Here is a 26,671-nt window from a genome sequence, read left to right as displayed (position 1 = left end):
ATTGCAGTACAGTGGAGAATGGTTTCCAATTCAACATCCTTATCATGAAACTCTGCTTTCTTTTGAATATGCAGTGGTCCCTGGTGTCTAGTGTGCCCCCTTCCCTCCCCTATACAGTGAACCCTGATGTCAAGTGGTTCGCCCCTCCCTTACTCATGCAGTGATCCCTGGGCTGGCACTACCATAAGGGCAACCTGGGCTATTGCACTTCTGCAGAGCACAAGTCGGGGGATGACCTGGGGTACCGGGCAGCCCTCGCCTGCAAGTTTGGGGGCCCTGGTGGGTTAATTTTCCACCGGGGGAAGGGGTGCAAGGGTCACCCAGGTTACTTTTGCCCCGGGGCCCCATTAGAGCTAGAAACAGCCCTGTTCCCTGGTATCCCTCCCTCACCCCATATAGATATTGCTGCAGAGAGTTACTTACCTTTCTCCACAGATCCAGTGTCACTCTATTCAGCCGTATGCCGAGTCAGCTGTAATAACAGCTCTGCTGATGTGGCATGATTTCAACTTGAGCCGCATCACTCAGGCTTTATTACAGTCGACTTGGTGTGTGGTGATTGAATCTCCATACCAGGGATCCTTCCACTGCCAGAACATCGTGGGAAGCACCCCGAGATACGGGACAAGCCTTCCTACCCGGGACAAGTCCCAGCAAAATCGGGACGGTTGGGAGACATGGGTATGATAATTTCAGCTATGGGAAATCTAAAGTGTGTATGTGGGATTCCCCCCATGCCCCTCCCCCACTCCTAGCATCCATGCTGGAGATCGCAGACAGCTGCTTGAAATGAATAGAATGGTCATATAGCATTTGCATACTGCTATCTAGTGTCCCGAAGGATAAGCAGTTTAAGATGTAAACAAAATATACTCTCACCTCAGTGAGAACTGACTTCCTAGTGCCTGAGGATGAAGTCAAGTGAGAGCACCTGAGGCCTTTGGGAGGGATACAAACCCCATTTAAGTTTAGCCTAGTTTATAAGTTGCTTAATTAAAAATAATGTGTTTACTTAATTAAACACAATGTACTCTTTTTGTCTTTAACTATTTAATACTAAAAGCAAACAATGCTGTACTCAGTTTTCCCTTCAGCCTATAATGACATCTTTCCCAGAATGCTTCTGTGAGACATATTTGTGTTATCACCACCACAGCCAGAGAGACTACAGGTTTCTTAGTAAAAAAAAAAAATAATAACAAAAAATAAATAAAAATTTTATATATATATATATATATATATAGTGTGTATATATATATATATATATATATATGTATATATATATATATATATATATATATATATATATATATATATATATATATATATATATCACCTGCTGATTCAGTTTGAAGTTCCTGGCTAATTAACATGCTTAGTTAGTTTTGTAAGTGAAGAGTAGTAGACAGCTGCTGTAGAAATGAAATACTGTATATCACCACAGATAGGGTGAATTTTTGACACCCAAATTATGCGTGTAAAGTGAGGGGGGTCGGCCTATCCCCGGAGAATATATCACAATGATGTGTGCTGGGGCCCCCATATACAGAGTTTGCTGCGGAGCATATATAGTTACCTTTGCGTGCTCCGGCTTGCTAGTGTCCCTGGCAGCTTTCCAAACTGGCCACTAGAGCCCCAGGCTCACTCTAGTCACGGGACAGTGAGCCTGGGAATCAGGTGGCCCGTTCAGAAACTGCGAGAGCCGAAGCAAAGACAGTTAGCTATACATGCTAAATCTATGTACACCCTGCACCTGTCCACACATATAAATCTGTGATCTGCATGGCGGCACATTGTGGGGTCGGCTAATTGGTGGCTCATGTCTTTCGGCCTATGTTTTAGGCCCAAAGTGGGAGGGTCGGCGTATGCGCAGTAGGGTTTATTCAGGCTTATATATGGTGTGTTTGCAAGTGATAATACGCAGTTATGATTTATTACAACATAGGAACACATCTAATAGTTGTGGCATGTGCAAAATTCTGGATACGTTTCCACTTGTCCAGCAATAAAAACATTTTTTGCAAGGCCCTTCACTGTAATGTATACAGTGAGTTCATTTGCAGCATTTTCTACAAATCAACTGATGCAGTGTGAATGCACCCCCAGTTTAGTGTTTACACCTTAAGGACGCTTGCACACTGTGTACATTGCATGGCACACACCTTATAATGAGTGTGAACTCCACTGGAGACTGGACATAGACTTTAATGCAAAGCCTGCATGCAGCAAGTGATCAGTTGCAACAAAGTACTGTGAACTTGTATGGGCAGTCAGATGACATGCAATACACTGACCACATAGGGGGACACAGGAACAGTCAATCATTACACTGGCCACATAGTGGAACACATGCAGGGGATACAGGAACAGCCAATCATTACACTAACCACATAGTGGAACACAGGCAGGGGACATGAGAACAGCCAATCATTACACTGGCCACATAGTGGAACACAGGCAGGGGACATGGGAACAGCCAATCATTACACTGGCCACATAGTGGAACACAGGTAGGGGACATGGGAACAGCCAATCATTACACTGACCACATAGTGGAACACAGGCAGGGGACACAGGAACAGTCAATCATTACACTGGCCACATAGTGGAACACAGACAGGGGACATGGGAACAGCCAATCATTACACTGACCACATAGTGGGACACAGGAACAGTCAATCATTACACTGGCCACATAGTGGAACACAGACAGGGGACATGGGAACAGCCAATCATTACACTGACCACATGGGGGAGCACAGGAACAGCCAATGGCTGTGGCCAGTGTATATTCAGAATTATTCTGCAACACAACGGACATAGGCTTGATCCACAAAAGCATGTTAATACTTATCACGCCCGCGCTATGCTTCACGTAAAGGTTTACATGCGCTATGACAAAACTTTGCGCTTGTTAACATTTGCGTGCGCGCGCCCACGTACACATTTGCGCGGGAATGTTAAAGCACGCAAAGCTTTGTCATAGCGCGCATGAACCATTCCACGCAGTAAACCGCACGTGAAGCATAGCGCGAGCGTGATAAGCATTATCACGCTTTTGTGAATCAAGCCCGTAGTGTGCAATGGCGCTAATGTTCCTAAACCTACTTCAGAATTTGAAATGAGTAACTTGATGAAAATCAAGCTGAAATGTGATATAGTGAAACTGGCTTAGCTCAAGAGCCGTGTTACTGTGCTCAGCGCCAATATACAGTATATTCAGGTTGTACAGCACCCACAGAACACTGAATGGCGCACATGATGAGTAAAGGTGTTTAGGCCTTGCAGTCACAGAGGCAGCTTAGGATAGAAGCCAGCAACATTTTCCGAGCACATTCAGGGAGTGCATGTTCCCGATGATTGACATCAGGACCTCACTGCTCTAAAGGACACATTGCCAGTCATCACTCCACCATCTTTCCCTTTGATTTTTTCTCTCAATAATTCATTTCCTACTAGGGATGGGACGACGAATTCGGCGAATCCACGAATCCCTCGAATATTGGGAAATATTCGAGATTCGTGGTTTCGAATCCCGACGCCATTTTCCACTATACAAATCCGCCGAATCCCGACGCTGCATCGCCGCGCATCTGCCGCTCGCACTCGTCCTCCTCCGACCTCCTCCGACCCCCCCGCGCCTCCTCCGCCCGCCCGCATACTGTATCAACTCACCTATCCAGAGCAGTGCGCAGAGCGGCAGACCTCTCGCTGACTTCCTGCTTCCCTCTAGTGACGGCTTTTACAATGACGTCATCAGTAAAAGCCGGTCCGGCAACTAGAGGGAAAGTAACGAAGAGGTCTGCCACTCTGCGCTCCACGGGAAAGGTGAGTAGATACTTATGCAGGGGTGAGCGGAGGAGGCACGGGGGACGGAGGAGGCACGGGGGACGGAGGAGGCCGTGGGGGGTTGGGGGTCTACCTACCTACCTATCGGACACTATACCTACCTACCTACAGGCCACTATACCTACCTACCTACCGGCCACTATCCTTACCTACCTACCAAAAGGCCGCTATACCTACCTACCTACCTACAGACCCCTATACCTACCTAAAGGCCCCTATACCTACCTAAAGGCCCCCTATACCTACCTACCTACCTGAAGGCCCCTATACCTACCTACCTAAAGGCCCTTATACCTACCTACCTACCTAAAGGCCCATATACCTACCTACCTACCTAAAAGCCACTATACCTACCTACCTACTTAAAAGCCACTATACCTACCTACAGGCTTCAATACCTACCTACCTACCCACCTACCTACAGGCCCCCTATACTTACCTACCTACCTAAAGGCACCTATACCTGCCTACCTACATACCTACCTATACTTAAGGCCCTATACCCTGCTACCTATACTGAAGGTCCCTTTACCTACCTACCTACCTAAAGGCATCTATACCTACCTACATACCTACCTATACTTAAGGCCCTATACCCTGCTACCTATACTGAAGGTCCCTTTACCTACCTACCTAAAGGCCCCTATACCTACCTACCTACATACCTACCTATACTTAAGGCCCTATACCCTGCTACCTATATGGAAGGTCCCTTTACCTACCTACCTAATGGCCCCTATACCTACCTACATACCTACCTATAATTAAGGCCCTATACCCTGCTACCTATACTGAAGGTCCCTTTACCTACCTACCTAAAGGCCCCTATACCTACCTACCTACCACCTACCTATACTTAAGGCCCTATACCCTGCTACCTATACTGAAGGTCCCTTTACCTACCTACCTACCTATACTGAAGGCACATGTACCTTACTACCTATACTGAAGGCCCCTATACCTAGCTACCTACCTATACTGAAGGCACATATACCCTGCTACCTATACTGAAAGCCCATATACCCTGCTACCTATACTGTAGGCCCATATACCCTGCTACCTATACTAAAGGCCCATATACCCTGCTACCTATACTGAAGGCCCCTATACCTTGCTACCTATACTAAAGGCCCATATACCCTGCTACCTATACTGAAGGCACATATACCCTGCTACCTATACTGAAGGCCCATATACCCTGCTACCTATACTGAAGGCCCATATACCCTGCTACCTATACTGAAGGCCCATATACGCTACTACCTATACTGAAGGCCCATATACCTTGCTAACTATACTGAAGGCCCATATACCCTGCTACCTATACTGAAGGCACATATACCCTGCTACCTATACTGCAGGCCCATATAACCTGCTACCTATACTGAAGGCCCATATACCTTGCTACCTATACTGCAGGCCCCTATACCTTGCTACCTATACTGAAAGCTACCAATATTGAAGGCACTCATACCTAGCTAGCTATACTGAAGGCACCTTTACCTCGCTACCTATGCCTGGGTACCTATACTGCGGGCAACTATACCACGGATCGCACAATTCTTATGTGCAGGATTCGTTAGATTCGGGATTCGAAAGGTTCAAGATATTCGAGAACCTTTTTAGATTCGGATTCGGATTCAAAGAAATTGTGGATTCCTCCCATTCCTATTTCCTACCAATCTTTATTACTATATAGCAAGATGAGCAAACCATCTGTCACACATCAGCTGCTGTCGGCAAGGTTGCCTCCTGAAGAGAAATGCAGCATTTCCTAATCCTGAAGCCCCTGTTGGATTTGCTAAAGCAAAACATCTCATTCTTAATTCATGAGGCCTTCACATAGCTCCAAGCTGTCAAAATCAGAGGACAGCCTCTCACAAACCATATGTAGTGTCCCCCTGACATGCGATAGGAAATGTGTCCGGCTGTGGCAGCCTATTCCAGTTTTGCTACACTACAAAAAAAGATCAACATATAGTTTATGCATTTATACTTCTTACCTAATCTGATATATCCATTACCTCTGAGAGCAGCACAGCTCCGGACCAGAGTATGCAAACTGATCCTCGTGTCAGATCGCTACATCTGCACGTTTATGTAAATGAACTGTTTTTATAGATTGCTGGTGACACATTGACAAGCTCAATATGAGCTATTGCTTCCTTGTTATTTGGCTCATTGCAACTGTTGTTTTGACAAGAGTATTTTTCCCCTGGCTTGGAACACATGTGAATGGCAGACTACACCAGAGCTTTATTTCACCCTGACTAATAACGTGCTGAGAGTCGAGGAGTGAGAAGGTTTATTTAAAATACACAAGTGGAGAAAAACGTGTTGGAAAAATAGACACAAACTCAATAGTATGTGCGATCGCTATTATGACACTTGTATTTCCATACACTGTATTATTATTTATTTCGAACAATTATAAATATTATGGAGCAGTTCACTAGTATGTTGCGCTATTAACATCTTTCCCCATTGTTTAGAGCCTGTGCACACATACAATTTTGATTGTCCAATGCCTGGCCAATTTTACCTCCTCTATGTAGTATGAGAACTTAGCTGTTCACAGCAGGGGCGTATCTGGGTAATATAGAGCCTATGGCAAACACTTAAATTGTGCCCCCACCCTGGTCAGAGCCCCCTTCCCCTCTGAAAACAGCATCCTTTCTCGTGTACAGGTGTTATGGTTGCCTGTATATTTGGGCATGAGATATTGCTGAAGTTACTTGTTTGGGAAAAACATTTTTATTTCCTCTCTGTCCTCTTTTCTAACACTAAGCCAAGTGCGCCCTATGTACATAAGTTAAGTAGCCATGTTCCCCAGATAACAGAATTCATCTGATCTGAGGTCTAAGTGACAGGGAGGCATGGGGGCAGACATGGCAATGCAGCTCAGGGACAGGCATGGCGCCCATGGTGCTGTGGCGCCCATGGCACGAGTCATGCCTGCACCCCTCTAGATACGCCTCTAGTTCACAGTATTCAGAATCTGTTGGCCCTCATACTACAAGGAGGTGGTAAAATTGGCCAAATATTTACCAATCAAAATTGGATGTGTGTAGTTGTCTGAAAAGGAAGCGAGGAAAGTCACTTTAGGGTTTATTCATACCTATATAGAGCGAAGGCTCTGCAAACCATAGTCTTCCTAATCTTCAGTGTATCATGTGGTTTCTGCGCCATCCCCAGTTGAAGTTATTTCACCCACTAAGTGAAATAGCTCTTTGGCACTCCTCAGGCAGCCTTTGGATTACTCACATCCCCAAGTAGTTCCAAAGACAGGGCAATTAGTACTGTGCTTTGCTATCTCTCAGTAAATGGTTATCGTTAATTTTATTTGAATAATGCAATAACACCAAAAATAAAAACTTTAGTGCACAAATTGGTCAAATTGTACAGAACAGAGAAGCCATTACTTCCACATCACAATAACGGTTTAGACCCCTTTTCACTAGCAGGCTAAACCTGCTTTTCCTTGGAGGCATGGATTTCACTTGCTACAAGGTCTAGCACCAACAGGTAGCTTGCTGAAGTGTGCAATTCTCTGGAATCCACTAAACCTGCTTTGTGTTACCCTATTTTGCTGCGAGGAGCCACCAAAACTATAAAAGTCTATGGAGACTTTCACACTTACTGTGGTCCTTTGTGGTGTGCCGGAAGTATGTGATCCGACGCAAGGGGAACAGCGTGCTACCGGAAGCACCGCACTTAACGCATGGTGCTTGGGGTAATGTAAGTCTATAGGTGACGTGTGTAGTGTAAACGACGGAGTGCAGTGTGTCACGGCGTTCATGCGTGGACCGACGGTAATTCCAGTGATTAACTTCCTGCCCAGCAGGGAGTACGTCACTGAGCGATGGGTCAGCGCACTCTGCCGCAGGGTCACATATTTGTCATTTATTGGGTTGCAGTGGGATGTGGCAGAGGCATTGCATCCCCATTGCAATGTAAAAAATAGATGTAAAACTGTTCTGAAGACACGTAATACAGTATTAAAGTGAAAAACAAACCAGCATTTCCGACACTGTCCTTCCCACTTCGCCAGGCAATGCCAGGGATGTAACTAGTTTCTTAAGGTTTTAAGTGGAAAAGCTACTTTAAATACTTAGAATGGAATAGCTTCCTAACAAGTCTTTCATCTAGGTTAACAACATCTGAGCTGGTTATGCTCAATTGAGTACCGCTATCATTTGTTTTTAACAACCATAAAAAAAAACTATTTGGCTCCCGAGCAAACATTGATCCTTTTTTCATGCTACCGTTAGCACTCAGCGAGGGGTAAATGCATGCCTTTCTTATTGCAGGTCAGACTTTCATGAATGTCTCTTCCTATTACCAGGTACAAGGAACTTGGCTGTCTGTAGCTGAAAATGAACATTGAAGAATAATGGAAGCTCCAGAGTACCTCGACTTGGATGAGATCGACTTCAGTGATGATATATCTGTAAGTCAACACAGTTAAAGCCAAATATACAGACGTAAATAATCTCAAACGTTCATGTTAAACCAATAAAATGCTTATTTCTTGCTCTGCAGCCCTTGAGGGCCATATTCATGCCAGCATTTAGGATGGGCAAGATAAATGGGTTCTACTTGATGAACCATGCCTTTCCTGATCCAGTCATCAATTTATTTAAGCTGTGCCAAAAATGGCAAAGAGGCGTTCTGTTGCTATGCAGGGGGGGAAGACGGAGGGACGATGGAGTGGCCCATGCGTGAGTGGCGCAAGCGGCAGAAGGGGGAGCAGCGAATACAATGCAGTTGGCCATCTCGGGAATGATCCACCTTACGTATCACTCAGGGCCCAGGGGTCAGCGGGCGCTGTACACACGCCTAACTGAGGCGGTCCATTATCATTCACCTTAGTCAGGCGTGTGTACACCTTAAGTAAATCATTCATTAATCAATATATTCAGCTGAATTAAACTGATTGGTTACTGGAATATTGCTGAAATATATTATTATATTGAGTCTTATTGATGCCTGATGTATTTCAAGTCTGGTTTCCATGATAAACAGAAGCGCTCTCCAGCATACAGTCGTGGCCAAAAGTTATGAAAATGGCACTTATACTGGTTTTCACAAAGTTTGCTGATTCAGTGATTTTAAGATCTTTTAATAAATGGGTGGAGATCTCAAAAATATTTCTGCCTCTGTTACATATCATAGAAACACTTGACCAGAATTCATATACCTGAAGCCACTCAACCTAGTCCCCCTGGGCACAGAACTCCGTTATCTAAAGACAGCTGAGCTCCATACCTTGGTTAGGAGCCGTTTTAATTGGCTCCTTACCTCCTGACCACTGTGACCCAATCACAGTGACCAGGAAGTGCAAAAGGGGAAAAAAAGGACGAAAGGTTCTGAGTCCTGAGTATTTTCTTGCTTGTTAGGTGGTGGTTTAAATGCATTTTATTGATAAAATTGTAAAAATATCACCTAGGAGAAAACTCAGGAGAAAAGGTGAATTCAATAAGGGCCATGGGGGCCCATATGCAATTTCCTTTTTCTCCTAGGTGACATTTTCATAACTTGTAAATACAAGTAAACCACCAGTAAGCAAGAAAGTACTCCAAATAATTTTGATTGCACCTTTTCACCTATGTTTTAGTACTTATTCAGTTGCAAAGTGGTGGAATATTATTTTCCATACAAGATAAAAAAATATTTCCTATGAAACAACTCAAGAGAAGAATTTAATTGCATATTATGCAATTCATTTTTTCTCCTGAGTTATCTCCTAGGTGATATTTTCACACCTCGCCATAAAATGCTTGTTAAACCACCAGCAAGCAAGAAAATACTCAAAGTAATTTTAATAGTACTTTTTCACCAACTTTTGGGTACTTATTCAATTGTCAAATGCTGAAAAGTTATTTTAAAAAAGAAGATGAAAATTATCTCCTAGGAGATAACTCTGGGGAAAAAGTTAATTGCATATGGGCCATAATGTCATGGTTATATAGCACACATTGGGCTTGATTCACTAAACCGTAATAACTTATATCATTGCCACGCTAGTGCTGGCACAGCCGTGATATGAGTTATCACGGTTTAGTGAATCAAGCCCATTGGGCCATTTGCAATTCACTTTTTCTCCTGAGTTTTCTCCTAGGAGATAATTTTTTCATCTTCAGTTTATAATAACTTTTTAGAACTTTGTAATGGAAAAAGTACCAAAAAAAAACGGTGAAAAGGTACTGTCAAAATTATTTTGAGTATTTTCTTGCTTGCTGGTTGTGAAAATAGGTTGTGATAGGTTGTGAAACGTTGTGAAAATATTACCCAGGAGAAAACTCAGGTGAAAAAGTGAATTATATATGGCCCATTGGGCCATATGCAATTCATTTTTTCTGCTGAGTTTTCTCCTTGGTGATATTTTCACATCTTGTCATAAAATGCATTTTAAACCACCAGCAAGCAACAAAATACTATAATTTTGATAGTACTTTTCCATCTATTTTTTGGTACCTTTTTAATTGCAAAGTGCTGAAAAGTTATTTTTAAAAAAGTTGAAAATGTATCTCCTAGGAGAAGATTTAAGAGAAAAAGTGAATAGCATATGGGCCACTAGGCCATATGCAATTCACTTTTTCACCTGAGCTTTTTCCCCAGAGATAATTTTTCATCTTTGATTTAAACTAACTTTTTAGTACTTTTTAACTAAAAAAAAGAACCAAAAAGTAGTTGAAAAAGTACTATTAAAATTATTTTAAGTATCTTCTTGCTTTCTGGGCATGTTATTGAAAAGTTTAAAAATATCACCTAGGAGAAAACTCAGGAGAAAAAGTTAATTGCATATGGGCCAGGAGGCAACAAACAATTCTCATTTTTTTGGGTAAAAAAATCTTTCTACATTTTATTCATTATTGGTAAAAATTAACATAACAAATTAAACCATTAAATTGACAAAACAAATTAAACCAGATTACAAGTTTCGAAACCTGGGGAAAACAAAAACTGCTCATGGACAAGGGGTATCGGTTGAAAAGGGCGCCTGAGCTGCCTGCCATAGACGTCAATGTTATTTCTGGAAAAATGGGCTACAAGGTGTTGAAAAGGGCGCCTGAGTTTTGATATAGGCTACAAGCGCTGGAAGGCAAATTATTTCATTCCCTCACTATCCATGGCGGCCTGGAGGGGGAATAGTAATTAACCCGGCCCGGACTTTTTTCATAGCCGAAGTTTTTATATGGGCTACACGAGGTGCCTTTTTTGTAGCCGAAGTTTTTATATGGGCTCCACCAGGCGCCCTTTTTTACTGGCGCCCTTTTCATATAAACCCGGACAAGGTCCCTTCCTGTCTATCAGCCATCTCCTCCTGAATGTCCACTAGGTTCCTGAAACTAAATCTGGACAAAATGGAATTTATGATCTTCCCGCCCCGCAGTCTCCTTCACTCCCCACATCCAAAACCTCTGTGACATCTGCAAGATCCGCCCTTTCCTGGCCTCTGCTACCATCAAACGCCTCATCCATGCCCTCATAATTTCCCACCTGACTACTGCAACACCCTTCTGTCTGGTCTCCCTATGACCCGAATTGCCCAGCTGCAGTCCATCATGAATGCGGCAGCCAGAACTATCCACTCCTCACATCGCTCCATCATGGCGGCTCCCCTCTGTGAATCCCTCCACTGGCTTCCTATCTAGTCCAGAATCAGATTCAAGATACTGTGTCTGACCTACAAATCTGTCCACAGAACCTTACTCAGAGGTACACACCTAGCTGCTCACTCCACTCCTCCAATGATGAACTTCGCCTGACCGCCCCCCCCTTCCCCCCCCCCCCCCCGCATCACCCAGTCCCATGCACACCTTCTTCTCAAGAGCTGCGCCAACACTATGGAACTTCCTACCTCCACCCATTAGGGCAAACCCCTCCTTCAACATCTTCCAGAAGGCCATCAAAACTCACCTTTTCACTCTGGCCTACCCCCCACCCCCCTCACTAGTTCTGTAAACCCACAGCTTAACTCTGGTCCCCTACCTTTCGTGTCCCTACCTCTCCCTCTAGATTGTATGACTTTAGCAAGGTCCTCCTCCTTTTGTGTCCAACCTCATCATGCATCTCCATTACTGTGCACCCATGCTATGCATTTGAGTGAACCTAACTTGCCTAATCTCCATGCTCCATCCAGTGACTGACTAAGCATTACCTTGTACTCATACTGTGCTGTGTGGTCTGGTTTTCTTGTAATCCTGTATTGACTTATTTCTGTATGTCACCCTTAAATATTGTCTGTAACTTTAACTAATGTCCAGCGCTGCGGAATATGTTGCGCTTTATAAATACAATAAATAAATAGTGTTGCTCTATGCACAGCTGCAGTCTCATCCATGTTCTGTCTGCTAGTGATACTAGTGGATGGTGCTTGTAGAAGAAATCTTGACCTGTAAGTCACCCCAGTGCCTGGCTTTAGAGAATATACTCAGATTCTGCAGAATGTGTCTGCCACACATCACTAAAGATCCAATGTAAACACACAGGCCAATTTACCTGCTCCAACTTCTCTTAATGATTTTAGTGGTGCTTTCCTGAAACAGAGCCAAAAGGCAGTTATTGCAAACCTCGTAGTGACGGAAATAAACCCAGACGGAAAACTTACTACATGTCTTGATCTGAAAGAGATTGAGTAATAATAGTCTCAGCTCATCCTGGAAATAACTATTCAGCCTGCTATTGGTAAATTGATTTTTATTTTACTTCTGTGCTTTTCATCTAGAAATATTTTAACCATTACCATGCCTGGATTTACCTCACAGGCACAGATGTCCTGGCACCTTAGACATCGCTCTCCATGAACCTATCTACCCCCACCAAACTATCACAAGTGAGCTGGCTGTCCCAGTTCTCACTTCTCCCTTATTTCTCTTGCCCGTCATAAGGAGCTACAGATGCCCCTTAGTATTAGGTTGCCAGAATTAACCCCAATATTAAGTAGTTAGCAGTGCCCCCAAGTATTAGGTAGCTAGAGGAACCTCAGTATTAGGTAGCTAGAGGTGCCTCTGACTGAAGGGAGATCTCCCCAGTGGAATGCTGAGACCCAGGTGAGAATCCTCTCATTCACACTCTCATCAGGAGTCTGCATAGGGAACAGGGGAGACGCTTGGGGAAGGGAGTGAACCACCTTACCATCATCAGGCGCCTGTAGGCACTTGCCAACAGTGCCTTATGGTAAATCTGACCCTGACCATCACTCACGATTGAGTGTAAAATAACGGAGTAGTATCAATTCCAGTTTTAATGCAGATTGTATGCAACTTGAAAATGGGCCGGTCCGGAACAACAGGAGTGGCATGTGGTTGGCCCAGCTACAAGCTTTGTACAGTTTGCATTGAATTTGGCAAGCAAACCAGAATCATCAGTACCTAATTGACAATTGCAGCAGGGCATATAGAAACCCCCCCCACACCCTCCCCCCCCCCCCCCCCGACACACACACACAAAATGAGATGCACGTTCAAAAGACCCCACAATACCTGAAACAGTAAAGGCTCGTACCCACCTCATGATTCTTCGTGCAATTCTTCCGACGACCGGCAATTTTTGAGCGACATGCAATCGTTTCTGTGATCTCATAGATCATCGGGGGGAGGGGGTTTGTGGTGAAACCCCTCCCACAGTGTGATGTCAGGACCATGGTCTTGACAGTTTGCTGTCTGTGAACCTCGTTGCATTGTGGGAAATAACAGCTGTTTCCAAATGCCAAGCTCGCAATATCTCCCTCTGTGCATAGAACTCTCAGTAACGAACATTCCGAACACATCACCTGCCAGAACTAACGATGTCACCACCAGTGATGAATCTCAGAATGTAAATCAGAGAGAATAAGTATTTTACAATGAGCAAACACTGACTAAATAGTCTATAAATGAATATTGTAAAAAAAGAAGCAATTTTATTAATTATGTTATTTTCATTACAGTTCCTCTTTAAAGAATGTTGACCATTAAACAATTGATAAATTGTAACTTCTATCATATTGTATCTCATTACGGATATAATACTTGGGCCTTATTGCTTTTCTGTAAAACAGCTTAATTTTTAAGAAATCCCTGCTTGTTAGTAACTTGGTGCTCTTTAACAGCTACAATAGAGAAAGCAGCAACTTTAAGTGCAGGCGGGTCCATTTATATGGGCTGAAGGACCCAAAGGAAAGAATGAGAAGGCCATATCTGGGTAGGGTGAGGAGGTTCTAGGCTTTCTTTGGAGAGATTGTTTTTTTTTGTGGTGTAATGACCTTAAGCACTAAATGCTTCCCACAAAAATGTAGTCAGGAAAGCTGTTTTCTAAAGCTCTGAATGGTTTCCTTTTTCCTTCAATTGACACATCACTTTCTACGACTTCCTTTGAAAATACATTGTGGTCATTGTTCTCAGCGAGAAGGCCGGTTAAGCACAAAGAAGGATATGACTGCAGAGTGATCTGCAGCTTTATTCTCAAGATAGGGAAAGCCACTTTGTAAAATGCAGTTATTACCTCTATAACATTCTCACATAATCCCAGCTTTCGCTGCTCTCTCATTATAATAGCACACTTGGACCTGTTACCAATCAGAGGGGTGAAAGCTAAGGGAATGTTTTTGGCATATGGTGTGGGATGCATCTGTTGGAAGAGTTAACCGTGTGCATTCTTGACAATTAGTTTCTGTACATCGACAGCAACTTTATGAATGAATGTGGTTTGCTGTTATCCCAGCAAACACAATATGCATTTGTAGGATAGGACCAGCCATACAGTATTCCACCATTTGTCGATGATTTGATTTAACGATAACAGTAAATATCTGTTTAGTGATAGGCTATAGCAGAGATTTTCAGAGTATATTAAAATTCCTTTCTACCAATAAAGTTCAATATTAGTTAAGATTTTCCACCTGTAACAGGAAGGTGGGAATTCCCTTTATGGTGGGATGTAAATATCAGCTCATGACATCACTGACTAAGAAACACCATTATAACATTTCTCCTTCTCCACTCGTTTAAGTCCTCCAACTCCCTCGTATTTCATCTCCACAGTTGGCTGATGGTGTAATGGTTAAGGGCTCTGCCTCTGACACAGGAGACCAGGGTTCGAATCTCGGCTCTGCCTGTTCAGTAAGCCAGCACTAATTCAGTAGGAGACCTTTGGCAAGTCTCCCTTACACTGCTACTGCCAATAGAGCGCGCCCTAGTGGCTGCTGCTCTGCTCTGGCGCTTTGAGTCCGCAAGGAGAAAAGCGCAATATAAATGTTATTTGTCTTGTCTTGTCTTGTCTTAACTAAGATTAAACACCTAACAGTCATCAACTCAACAGAGAAAATATTTTAACTAATTGTATCATGCCTTCTTACCCCATCTTCCCTTCAACCTCACAATACAATATGATTTACTTTTCTCAGACTATAATGCCAGACAACCTAGATCAGGGGTCTCAAACTCGCGGCCCGCGGGCCATTTGCGGCCCTCGTTACAATATTTTGTGGCCCTCGCCGGCAAAGGCTTCCTTATAGTTTGCTTCAGTGCTCCCAAGGAATCCGCCTCATCCCCGATGCTAAATGAGGGCTGCAGAGCCCCCAAATCGCCCGGGGGGGGGGGGGGGGGGGCAATCCGCCGGCTTTTCCTGGAGTAAGGAGGTTGCAATAAGGAGGATTAGTATTGCAACAAAAATAATGAAAAACGAAATGAGCAATACAGTGCAACATTAAATGTTGCAGATAAGCAAACATTTCTCACCCTTTTAAAATGCGGGCTTTTCTACACAAGCTTACAGTCCAGTAGAATTATTATTATTTAGGATTTATGTAGTGCTAACAACCTACACAGCACTTTATATGTTGTCTTGCCACTAACTGACCCTCAGAGGGGCTCACAATCTAATCCCTTCCATAGTCATATGTGTCAGTTGTAGTCTTGGGACAGTTTTTATGGGGAAGCCAATTAACTGTATATTTTTGGGATGTGGGAGGGAACAGGAGTTCCCCTTTGGGGTTCCTCCAGGCACTCTGGTCTCCTCCCATATCCAAAAAAAGACACGGGGAGAACATACAAACTCTGTGCAGATAGTGCCCTGGCTGGGATTTGAACTGGGGAGACAGCGCTAGAAGACAAGAGGGCTATCCGCTACAGCACCATGCCACCCAACAAAGAAACCAGTACAAAATATTGTGTAAACTTGAAACAGTTGATATATTATGGCTATAAATACCACCAGAGACACATAATCATCATTGCACACCAAGGGCTCTCAATTTTTTTAACGGTAGATCAATTATTGGGGGTTCCACTGCATTGAGGGGCTCTTATCAGTTAGGAAAATGGGAGAAAGTAACAACTTCTGACATTCTTATAATTATGGGATACCTGACAAAATCATAATCCTCCAACACTTCCATGATTTTTGTTTTCTGTTTGTGAGCTGAGTGGTGTCCTTGTTCATGTCCTGCTTACCACTTAATTTTTAATAGATTGTACATTACTGATGTGTGCTCACTACTTCCTGTTAAATGCTTCACCCAAAGCAGACGTGAGAAAGCAACTAAAAATCTCACTGATCACTGGGAACTATGCTTCATTTCGTGTATGATGAAGCCTTGGCTTCAGAAACACATCAAAGTAAATTGATATCTGAGGCCAGAACTGACTTATGCGTAGCAGAGCAGAGTAAATCAATGTTTTGGCAGCCTTGGCATTGCTTTCTCACTGCTATTAAACAGCTGATGGGTTCAGAGCAGGACAACTTCCACTTCCTTGTGTGTGAAAGGATTTCCCACACTGTAAAGGTGCTCAAACCCTTGAACTGTCAAACGTACGATTGATGAGATACCGTCAATTTTGCTGACTGACGACGAACAATCATATTGATAGTTCCTCTGATCCAAATTTCTGAATGATTCTTTAAGTCTGATCGGATTGCTTATCATTTTCCCCTCCGTTCCCTTCAGTCTAATTTAAGATTGCTTTGTGACCCTTGGTTCAAAATGTTTGCCCACCCCTGTTTTAGAGGCACAAAGAGATTATTTGCATATGCAGCAGTAATGCATCATGGGAGATCTTAAAGCTGAGTTATTGCAAATACCTTTTCTTTTAAGAAGGAAAAATTATATTTAGCGTAACTTTTTTTTGTGAAAGGGCTCTTTAAAGGAAACCTGAAATCTCGTTATTTATTAAAAAAAAAAATCAAAACAAAACAAAAACATTACCGTAACTTCTTTAACTTTTGACGTCTTTCAAATAATTTTTCCAGTCCCAGCCACCACTATTAGCACTTCTTTTTATTTTTCTGACGTTCGACCACCAAGCAAGATGCCTGCGACCCTGGAACTACTTCCCGGGCATTGCAGCGTGACCAGCTTACGGGTGGAATCCAGCACTGAGCATGCCCAGTTTGTCCTCTCGTGCAGTGTGCCGGCTCACCTGACAGCATCAGTGACAGCCACAGCTGCCTGCTCCTGTTTTGCTCTGCTGGCTTCTGCGCTTACCCTGGCTCACTCAGGGTTCACAGAGCCGCGTCCGCCATCAAAGACAAGAACGCGCATGGAGGGGCAGAGAAAAGGGGGAGAGACGCAGGGCAAAGGGGAGAAACAGACAGAACTGCACATCCTCTTCCTGTCTGGTGAGCATCAACTTGTAAGTTGAGGATTTTAACAGGAAGATTCGGGTACCAGCAGAGGCTACAGAAACAAAAGGACAACAGCAAAAAGGTATGTCTGCGGCACATACCTCAATTGCCATATGATGAAAAACAAAACTGTCTTCAGGTTTTTCTTTAAGCCCCTTATACTTTCCTAGAGGTTCTGGGTAGCCGTGAGCCTTCTGGATACTCTGTATGCTCAGAGTAACAAGTATGTATTATCTCTGCTCCTACCCCCTCCTAAATTATTTTCTACACCCTGAAGATGCCAAGCAGGGATGCCACTTGATTACTGTTGGTTTCATAAATCCTTTTGCTTCCCACATCCCCAAACCCCCATATCTCCAGCATGTGATTTTGTGTTAAGGACCTTCCAGAAGAAGAGTAAAATATTTCGGAACTTAAACATCCAGGTGTCACACCCTCACAGGGGTTACACGTGACTGTGTTGCTAGTGGGAGTCAGAAGGACTATTGCCCATATTAACTATATTTGATGTGGGTATTAGCATTGTATCACTCTATCACTCTCTTTTTCTAGCCATTGTAGTATCACTTTTTCTAGCCATTCGTCCCTGATGGATGTGTATAAGCTGTTTGAAATGTATTGTGCTGTTTCTAGAATTTATCTACCCCTGCAGGTTAGGAACCTCTGTGCCTGACCATTTTGGTATGAGTGCCTGTCTAGCAGCAAACTGTAGCATACTTGCTAACACTAATTCATAACTAGTTGTTAAAAGGATGTCAACAGGGCCTAAAAGGCAACATATTGATTCCAAAAATACTGGGTTTCCCATGTAACCATGAATAGATTTGACTGTTTCCTGCCAGGAACTTGATATCTTCAGACAGGCCCATATATGGTGCAGAAAAGACGGGAGTGGTTAGTTAGGCGCATCTTGAGAAATTAAGGAAAGAATTGTGATCAAATTGTATTGTGGTCTTGGGGTTTACTATGCTCTGTTAACTACGGTATATACCTCAGTATAGTCCTACCTGATGTTAAAAATGAGGCATTTTTACTTCATTTAGACCATCTTCCCATTCCCCCCAGTACTATGTTGCTATTTTTAGTCTTAACTAAAGTCTTGGTCTATAGTTTTAACTTCATGCCTAATATCTTGTTTACACGTACGACTGACGCTCGGCAGAGATTGAGTCCTAGGGAGAGAGTTATGGGACCGATGCTTTAAAAACGCATCTGTTGCTATAGTGGGGGCAGAGGGATGACGCGAGGCACACAACGGAGCGGTTTCCAGTGGGTGGGCTGAGTGGAAAAATAATGCATTTGGGGGTCGCTAGGGCATTGGTCATCACCAAAGATCCACCATGCTGGATGTTTAGTTTCAGTGGTCTTAATGAAAATAAATGTTCTCTTGTGTCTGCCCTGAGAGGTGTCTTCTATCAGCATAGATTTTCACTGAGTGCCACTTTCAGCTCCGCTATGCTGAGCTTTTGGTAGGCGACTCTTTAACAAACTGATGAAAAATTGGCAGATATGTGGCTGGTTATAAAAAGCAACATTCAGTTCTATATTTGACAAGAATGAACTAAGGTCAATAATGAAACAGAAAAAAAGGGGAGAGTGAATTTGTATTGTTGAAAGGAGTTAGTGAAATGTAGCTTGCAGTGCTGGGAATATGTTCTAGGCAGTTCTCGGCTACAGAGTTACAGCACAGACGTCCAGGCAGTTAGTGATATCATCAGATCGCTGCCTTCTGGCAGACACGCTAGCAATAGGAGCAGTTCCAGACCAGAATCCTGAAGTTCCCTAGCTGAACCTGAAAACTATGCCGTACGGTTTTGATAAAAATTTCATGGCCTGTTTATTTATTTATTTCTCCTTGACTTTGGAATGATGAAGATGAAGATCTGTAGGTCATTTGAAAGGCATCATAAATTCAAAACAGTTTCGTGCAAAGAAGAACATATTTTGGAAAGTTAGCCGGAGTAATATAAACAAGATAATGGGCCATTCAAGCGACGTCCCGAAATCCAGGTCTCTGCGCAAGGTTTGCGTTCCAGCAAGCCTTGTAAACACCATGGCATGTCTTCAACTACTGTCTTTAGTGAAAAAGTTTTAGGGGGGATTTTGGCACATTAAGACTAATGTGGCCAGGTTTTTGTAATATATTATGACATCAAACCTAGCTGATGATTTCTAAAGAGTTGTTGTTATATTTAAGTTGAAAGTGCTTTCAGTATATTTGGATCCCAAACACAGTTATGCTGCTGATCCCCTTCAGCTTGTTGCTGAAACAAGAACAAAGCCAACACCGGATATGTTGTAAAGCATTTCCTCTTTAATCCTCCATTGATTATCACTAGGATGTGTGCTGTGTGTTTATCTTACTAATCAATGTTTGGATGCCTTATTAGTTTATTTAAAGGGTACCTGAAGTGAAAAATAAAATACAATTGGGATACCTACTTCACTAGTGGGAAGCCTCTGAATAGTCCATAGGCTACAAGAGCTTGTCAAATACATTTCTTGTGGCCACGCTATTCCAAACCTAATGTATACAACACCACTCAGGGGCCAAGGTGGAAATCTAATAGATTAGATTCATATTGGTCGCATGAGGGTTCTGCAGTGCGCCATCTGCATCCAGCAGGGGTGATAAAATCACAGTTTTCCCACCTAGACAGACACGTCACCCACCACAGATTCTTCCCTCTTTGAGGGGACTGTACCCATTAGATAGTTTTCAAGTTCTGAAAGGATTTTGGTTTCCCCCTTTCCTTTTTCTTTTGACGAGCTTCCCTTGTACAAACACTACTGCTGCCAAATAGATCTGCAGGGCTGCCAGGCCTGGAAATAAATATGGCAGCCATCATATATTTCTCATTTCAGGTTCCCTTCCTTGTTGCTCCCAGGCCCTATCTCTCTGCTTCCTGGAGCATTCTCCTCTCCACCCCTGAAGCTCCACAAGTAGGTACAGTTCTGCCCATTGGAGCCGTCCTACATGCCAATAGACACACATTAGATTTTCAGATTCTGTGTTGATTGGTCAGGCTTTCTGACAGTCCTACCTGCATATCCTTGGGAAGTGACGATTGTAACCTGGTACCCTTGATTTCTCGAGCCCAGCCAGGAAGCAGGCCCTGCTTGAGGAAGTGATCTGTTCTGTATGTGACTCCGCCCATTGCTTTATTTTCTCTCTACGTTCATATCAGGTGTGGTAAATGATCATTATATGCCAGATATTGATTATTTACCATACTGTCCTACTTAATATTAGATCAGATCTCAGCAGAAATTTGATCTAATCTAAACGTTGATCACAGCATTGTTGCTGCCAGTCTTATCTCCATCCTCTGGTTCACCCACATTCTATGTATGTTGTGAGTGTGATGGAAATGGACAGTATTTATAGTGCTTTATCTGCAACATGTGTTGTCCTCAGATGACTCAGGTTTAGTCCTGACGCATAGCGAGCATTGTTGGAGAGGATGGCATCTGACCTTTAACGAGAAACTGACATTTGTCACAATTAGTGCCATGCTGTCACTAAGGATGAAGGTTCCCCTTTCCCAACTGATTAGGGAGACCATTCCAATAACTCTTATTTTAGTCGTTTCAGTTCATCCTCACAGTGCTTTCAACCTGATGACAGAAGAGGTGATGAAGAGAACTGAACTCTGCAGCTAAGATAAACAGTCTGTGTATCGCGTTACTTTTCACGTATATAGTGAAGAGAGGTAACAATGAATAATAAATAAATAGAATGAAGAATTTTTGACTCCTGTAACAGTAAGAAAGATGGTCCAGAATAGATCATGTGTACACAAACCTATCTGGATTACTTCCCATATCACCAGCTGCTCAGCAGACTCTTCAACCATTCGGACATTACTCATCATCCTTTGACCCCCAGTGACTGTATAGCTGGCCATACACTGGTCGATTATGGCATCACCTTTGCCACTATTAACTCCCTCCACTGATATTTGTGCTGTCTAATTTTGATAATAATTGAGCACTTCCGGCGCCCAAATTAATTAACATTGCAGTCATTTTATCAGGCGGCCACCAGCGCGTAAATTACCGGTACCTTCTTTACTGATGGCAGTAGTGTGTGTTTAGTGGGTTTGTTAACTTTTATATTATGTCGAGCACTAAAAAATCTGGCAACACAGAGAGCGATATTTGATCAGATCTCTGTTAGAATCTGCTCTAATATCATGTGGTAGGAGGTGGCAAGTAGGTAAATGATCAATATCCTATATATCCGGAGTGACTTATAATGGCCTTTAGGCAGAAACATAGAGCACACTCATAGACATTTTCTCTGCAGAATACCAGGATATATTCTAAAGGCACAGACTAACCAGCAAGCTCATGGTGACCCAGAACTCATTGGGGTGTGTAAGGGACTACAATGGTCCTAAAAGCCCCCTTACTAAGATGTTAAGAAAAACAAAAGTTTGCTTTCCTAAAACAGAAATAATTTGCGATAATTCAGGTTAGAGTGAGCTCGAGATGTCTCCCAGGCACCACTGCTGAATATTTGCAAATTAACCATTGTACCCTTAGAAGCTAAACACACCTCCAGAACCGCTGAAATGCAATGATGTGTCAGCTTGTTAATATGTACAGAGCCATAATAATCCAACATGCATACAGACTGTTTCGGATACAATGGTTAATTTGCATATATTCAGCAGTGGTGCCTGGGAGACATCTCAAGCTCACTCCAACCTGAATTATCGCAAATTCTTTCTGTTTTAGGAAAGCAAACTTTTGTTTTTCTTAATATATTCTAAACAGAGACTGAAGATATACAGTACTTTAACCTTGCATATCTTTTCAGCTTAGTGTCGCCACACAGTGATTGCTGCTGTCAACTAGAACAAACCTATCAGTCTTTATTGAGAAAATAAAAACTAATAGTGAAATCTATATTTGCTTTATAAATACTCGGAACATGTGTCCTCTGGCATTACGTATTCTGAGTGCGCCGTTTTTGCAATGACAATTTGGATGACAATTTTATAACCCAATCATCAGACTTTTATGTACCACCGGCCACACCCATGGTTATATGTTGCTTTCTTTGCCTGGTGTGTATGTTACTGGTGGCCTGGCCTAGTGTTTATATTGCTTTTGTAATGGTCCTATTTATTTATTTATTTTTTTTGTTTCAATACCTATTTATATTTTTTTAAGTGGCCTTGAAATGTTGGCTTGTTTTCTCAAAATCTTACTCCCACATGGGGTAAAATTGGCTACAAGGGGTTTAGTTCTGCTCTCTCTAGCCTAAAACGGCTAGAGATAACTGATGGGTATGAACATGATTTAGCCTTTTCAGCTTATTTAACTACCATAAACTATCATCTGTAATATCGCTTCTCGGCCTTTTGGCTAAGATCAAGTGTAGTATCTGTTCTTGAAATTTTTGGGGGGACCTGGAGGGATGGCACTGTGGCAGGGTGTCCTTCCTGGTCGTAATTCCCAGGAGTTGATTGAATGGATCTATACCATGGTCGAGGCTGAATGGCTGAGGGCTTTGCTTAGGCGTACTGCCCCTGGAAGTGGCGCTCCAGGTGCACCTGAAAAAACCTGAGATGTGGCAGATCTCAGGCGGAGGTAGGGTGCTTTGGTCTGTACTGCCCATATGCATAGCCAACTAACGCAGCTCCCCGGCCTTTTGGCTAGGGAGAGTGCGGAATTTTTATCACTCCGGCCGCAAGGTCGGGGCCAGCTTGCTGGCACCGGGGACTTCGGTTCCCACCCGGCTCCCTCTCGGGGGAGCCACCCGGACCATGTGGGATGCCACATGGCCAGGCCCTTTGGGTAACCACTGGGCACAGTCGGGGTCCTCGGAGGAGGACTCCAGGATCCTTCAACCCCTCGGGTGTTGGAGGATGCCACCCCCTGAGTCGATGGCAAAGGGGGAAGGTTCCCTTCGGGGAACAACCGGAAGGGCCCTGCTGTATTGTGGGGCCCGTGGCTACTCATGCACGTTTTGTGGGGGTGCTTTAGGGCACTCACGCTTTTTCCGTGCACGGGGCTAATAGCCTTGCTAACCGGGACTCCTGTTGCATGCAACAGGAGCCAAGACAAGCTAAAAAAAAAAAAAAAATTGGTAAAAGTCTTACTCTAACACTAACCAAATTTTCACTCTAGTCCTCCTTTATCCATAACCTGTCCCAGCCTTCTTGGACCCAAAACCTCCATGTCAAGAGAATGCAGCACCAAGAATGCCACTCCCATAGCTTTTTGTGTCACAACCCTGTCTCTGGTTTGTCCATTTTATAGATAACATCACCTCACTCATGAGATCTCTCCCGTTGATTGCCCACCAAATAACCCTGACAAAATTAAAATTCTTTATTGCACATATAATTGCTGAAGAATACCATTGCTCTGTGTCTCTTTTTTCCCATATGAAAGTATCTAACTAGTTCTTAGCCGCTATGATTAGACTGCAGGAGCACCATGGCTTTCTCTCCACACAGTAGACACTGAGGCTTAACCCATTCAGTGATCCCTGCAAAGTGAAGCTTTTTTTTTTTTTCCAAAAATGTTATCATGCTGCGGCTAATATTTTAGAGCAGAGCTGAAATTCTGAGTTCAGTTCCACGTTAAAATGAAGATAACACTGAGGTCAGTAAGAGAAAAAGTAATAATTACAAACACCTAATAAAACAGATAGAAACATTCAGCACATGGAAAAAGAAGAAAGTCGGAATAAATGTAAATGGGTTGTGTTTTTGCTTAGAATTCCACTTTGGAAGTCTAGGAATGACAAATCTGCCAACAATGAGTGCCTGGATAAGAATCTAGTGTGGAAGCAGGGCATTTACCCAGAAATACAAACATGGGATGAGGAGCCAACGGAAAACACAACCAAGGGCATCCGCCTCCCAATGTGCTTCACAGAACAAAGACATGAATCCATGCTAGAGTTCTGAAGATGCAAATAGCTTATTTCATGTGGTTTTCTGTGTCATTTCTCCGCTTTATTCTCTCTATTTCTCATTTCACAGCATGCTAAAAATACTACTCTACTTGTAAAGCCGAATGCATTGTTCAGATTTCTCCTCTGTCTCTCACATTTGGTTCTGATTGGCGTCTCTGCTGTGACGCGTGGAAGATGAAACAGGAAACTTTGCTGGGATCTTGCCTTACATACACTGGGCCTGCTTAGAAATGTTTGTAATGTGGCGTCTACAAAGGGTGGAATATTATTACTTGTTTACATAATGATGATGTAAGGGAAGATGAAGACATGTGGGGTCTATTGGTCCTTTCAGGATGACTGCTAACACCACTTCTTAAGTTCCTAAAATAAACTTCATCACCATGTTGCGTGCTTTTAATTATGTCCCAAGAGCAATGCTAGTAATTTTTAGCGGTAGATTTGATGTAGAATGTTTTACATAGAGTTCAAGAGGAGAGTTTGTACATAAAACTCTTTAAAAGTACCATAAAAGTACTGTGCTAAGTCAGCACATATAAATAATTTATACAAGTGTTTAGGTTTGAAGATTTCATTAGATGGACATCCAGGTTTTAGTGACCATTTTTGAGTAACGAAGTTGAGCTTTCAGCTTCATTTAGGGAAAGGCACTGGTGGGGTTTTGAAGTAAAGGGGCATATCAACAGATATATGTATTGTCTATCTCCTTTAGCCCCTTAGTAAAAATAGTAAAGGTAGACACACACAATCTCTTAATTAAATACAAATATCACTTCAGCATGTTAGCATACCGATCAACAGTGTTTTCATTCACCCAACCACATACTGAATACAGTTGATGGATTTGGATGCAGAGCACCCAAAGGATGGTGCTCTGAATCCACCTGCATCCATTTATCATACCTCACTAGGAGCTTATACTTCTGGGCCTCCCAGAAAAATCCACTATCACAGGCCCTCTGCAGCAAACAGGGCCTTGCCTGATCTATGGGGGCTTCCTCCTCCCTTTCTAATTGCAGAGCACAACAAAGATGTCTAAATAATATATTCACCTCCTCTAGTCGCATCCAATCACCTCTTCCTCCAGCCAGGCTCCATTCACTCTGCTACATTTCTGGCTCCCAATACATGTCATGTGATCGGAAGCCAGAGGGTACAGTAAGTTGTTGCCAAAATCAAGAAAGAGTAAACCCGACATGACGAGAGCAGGTAAATATATTATTTAAACAGCTTCTTTGCAAGGGAGAAGAAGAGGAGAACATATTTTTGGGGTACTTTGCAATAGAAAAAGTACCAAAAAGTAGGTGACAAGGTACCTTAAAAATCATTTTGAGTAGTTTCTCACATCTTTTCTGAAGAAGGTGTGAATATATCACCTAGGAAAAAACTCTGGAAAATAGTTAATTGCATTGTAAACCTCACCTGTCCAGCTGCATCACTCTTGATCTCCTCTGTAGTCTCCCCCGAGCGCCGCTATCACACCGAGAACCACCCAGTGGTGGCATGTATCATGGCACTCGGGGGAGACAGCGGAGAAGACCGGAAGTTGCGGCAGCTGGACATGTGACATTTACAATGCACAGGCATCATGGACTCTTACATTTGTGGGACAATAGCCGGAGGTCTATCGTGTTTATCAGTCGTTGCAATATCGCACGTCATGATTGAAAACGTCGGCCTAGATTTTACAGCTTGCTGGATCAATACATTTAACCGATTTCAGACTTAAATTGGTTGAATCGTCGATGAGGCATGCTTGTTGTGGAACCGATTTTAATCCGATTCCATAAAATGATCGAATTTTAGGGTCAATTGGGTAGCAATATTGGTAGATGTATGGCCAGCTTTAGAGACACAGGATCAGGAGGACTGCCAGGCAACCTGCATTGTTTAGAAAGAAAGAAATATAGCAGCCTCCATATAACTCTCACATCGGGGTGCCCTTTAAGAACCGATAAAGTCTTTCATGTACCAAAATAAAGTATAAGCAGTAAGCTCGCTTGTTCCTTCACAAAATATATTTTCCCCCTCTACATTTTTGTGCTCTTCCTGTCTCCCTCCATGTAAATGAAAGAGGCGTAAGAATGCTTTGTAATTCACTTGGAACAAGGAAATAAATCTTAATTATGAACATTACTGTTTATTTCTATTTTTACGTACACTTTCCGCAAGGCTAATTATTTCATGATTTAATAGCATGAATAAGGATTTAACTGTGCATGCTGGAGCCCAGCGTAATATGCTAAAAAACAGGCAGCATCCTGAGTTATTTCTGTA

General features: G+C 42.9%; 1 protein-coding gene and 1 pseudogene across 7 annotated transcripts in view; both read left to right on the top strand.

The window, feature by feature from the left end:
• The window catches only part of SNCAIP (synuclein alpha interacting protein), a 309,420-nt gene that overhangs the window by 155,670 nt on the left and 127,079 nt on the right, over positions 1-26,671 (top strand). For all 7 annotated transcript variants that reach the window (XM_068246969.1, XM_068246983.1, XM_068246960.1 and 4 more), the window contains one exon: positions 8,195-8,299. In XM_068246969.1, coding sequence (XP_068103070.1) covers positions 8,243-8,299 — 57 coding nt within the window. In that variant the 5' untranslated portion in view covers positions 8,195-8,242. The remainder of the gene's footprint in view (positions 1-8,194; positions 8,300-26,671) is intronic.
• LOC137533101 (U2 spliceosomal RNA) lies at positions 22,814-22,945 on the top strand (annotated as a pseudogene).

Source organism: Hyperolius riggenbachi, chromosome 1 (assembly GCF_040937935.1).
Source record: "Hyperolius riggenbachi isolate aHypRig1 chromosome 1, aHypRig1.pri, whole genome shotgun sequence".
NCBI lineage: Eukaryota > Metazoa > Chordata > Amphibia > Anura > Hyperoliidae > Hyperolius > Hyperolius riggenbachi.
Note: the sequence above shows the minus strand (reverse complement) of the source record. Positions and strands in the feature narration are given on the sequence as shown.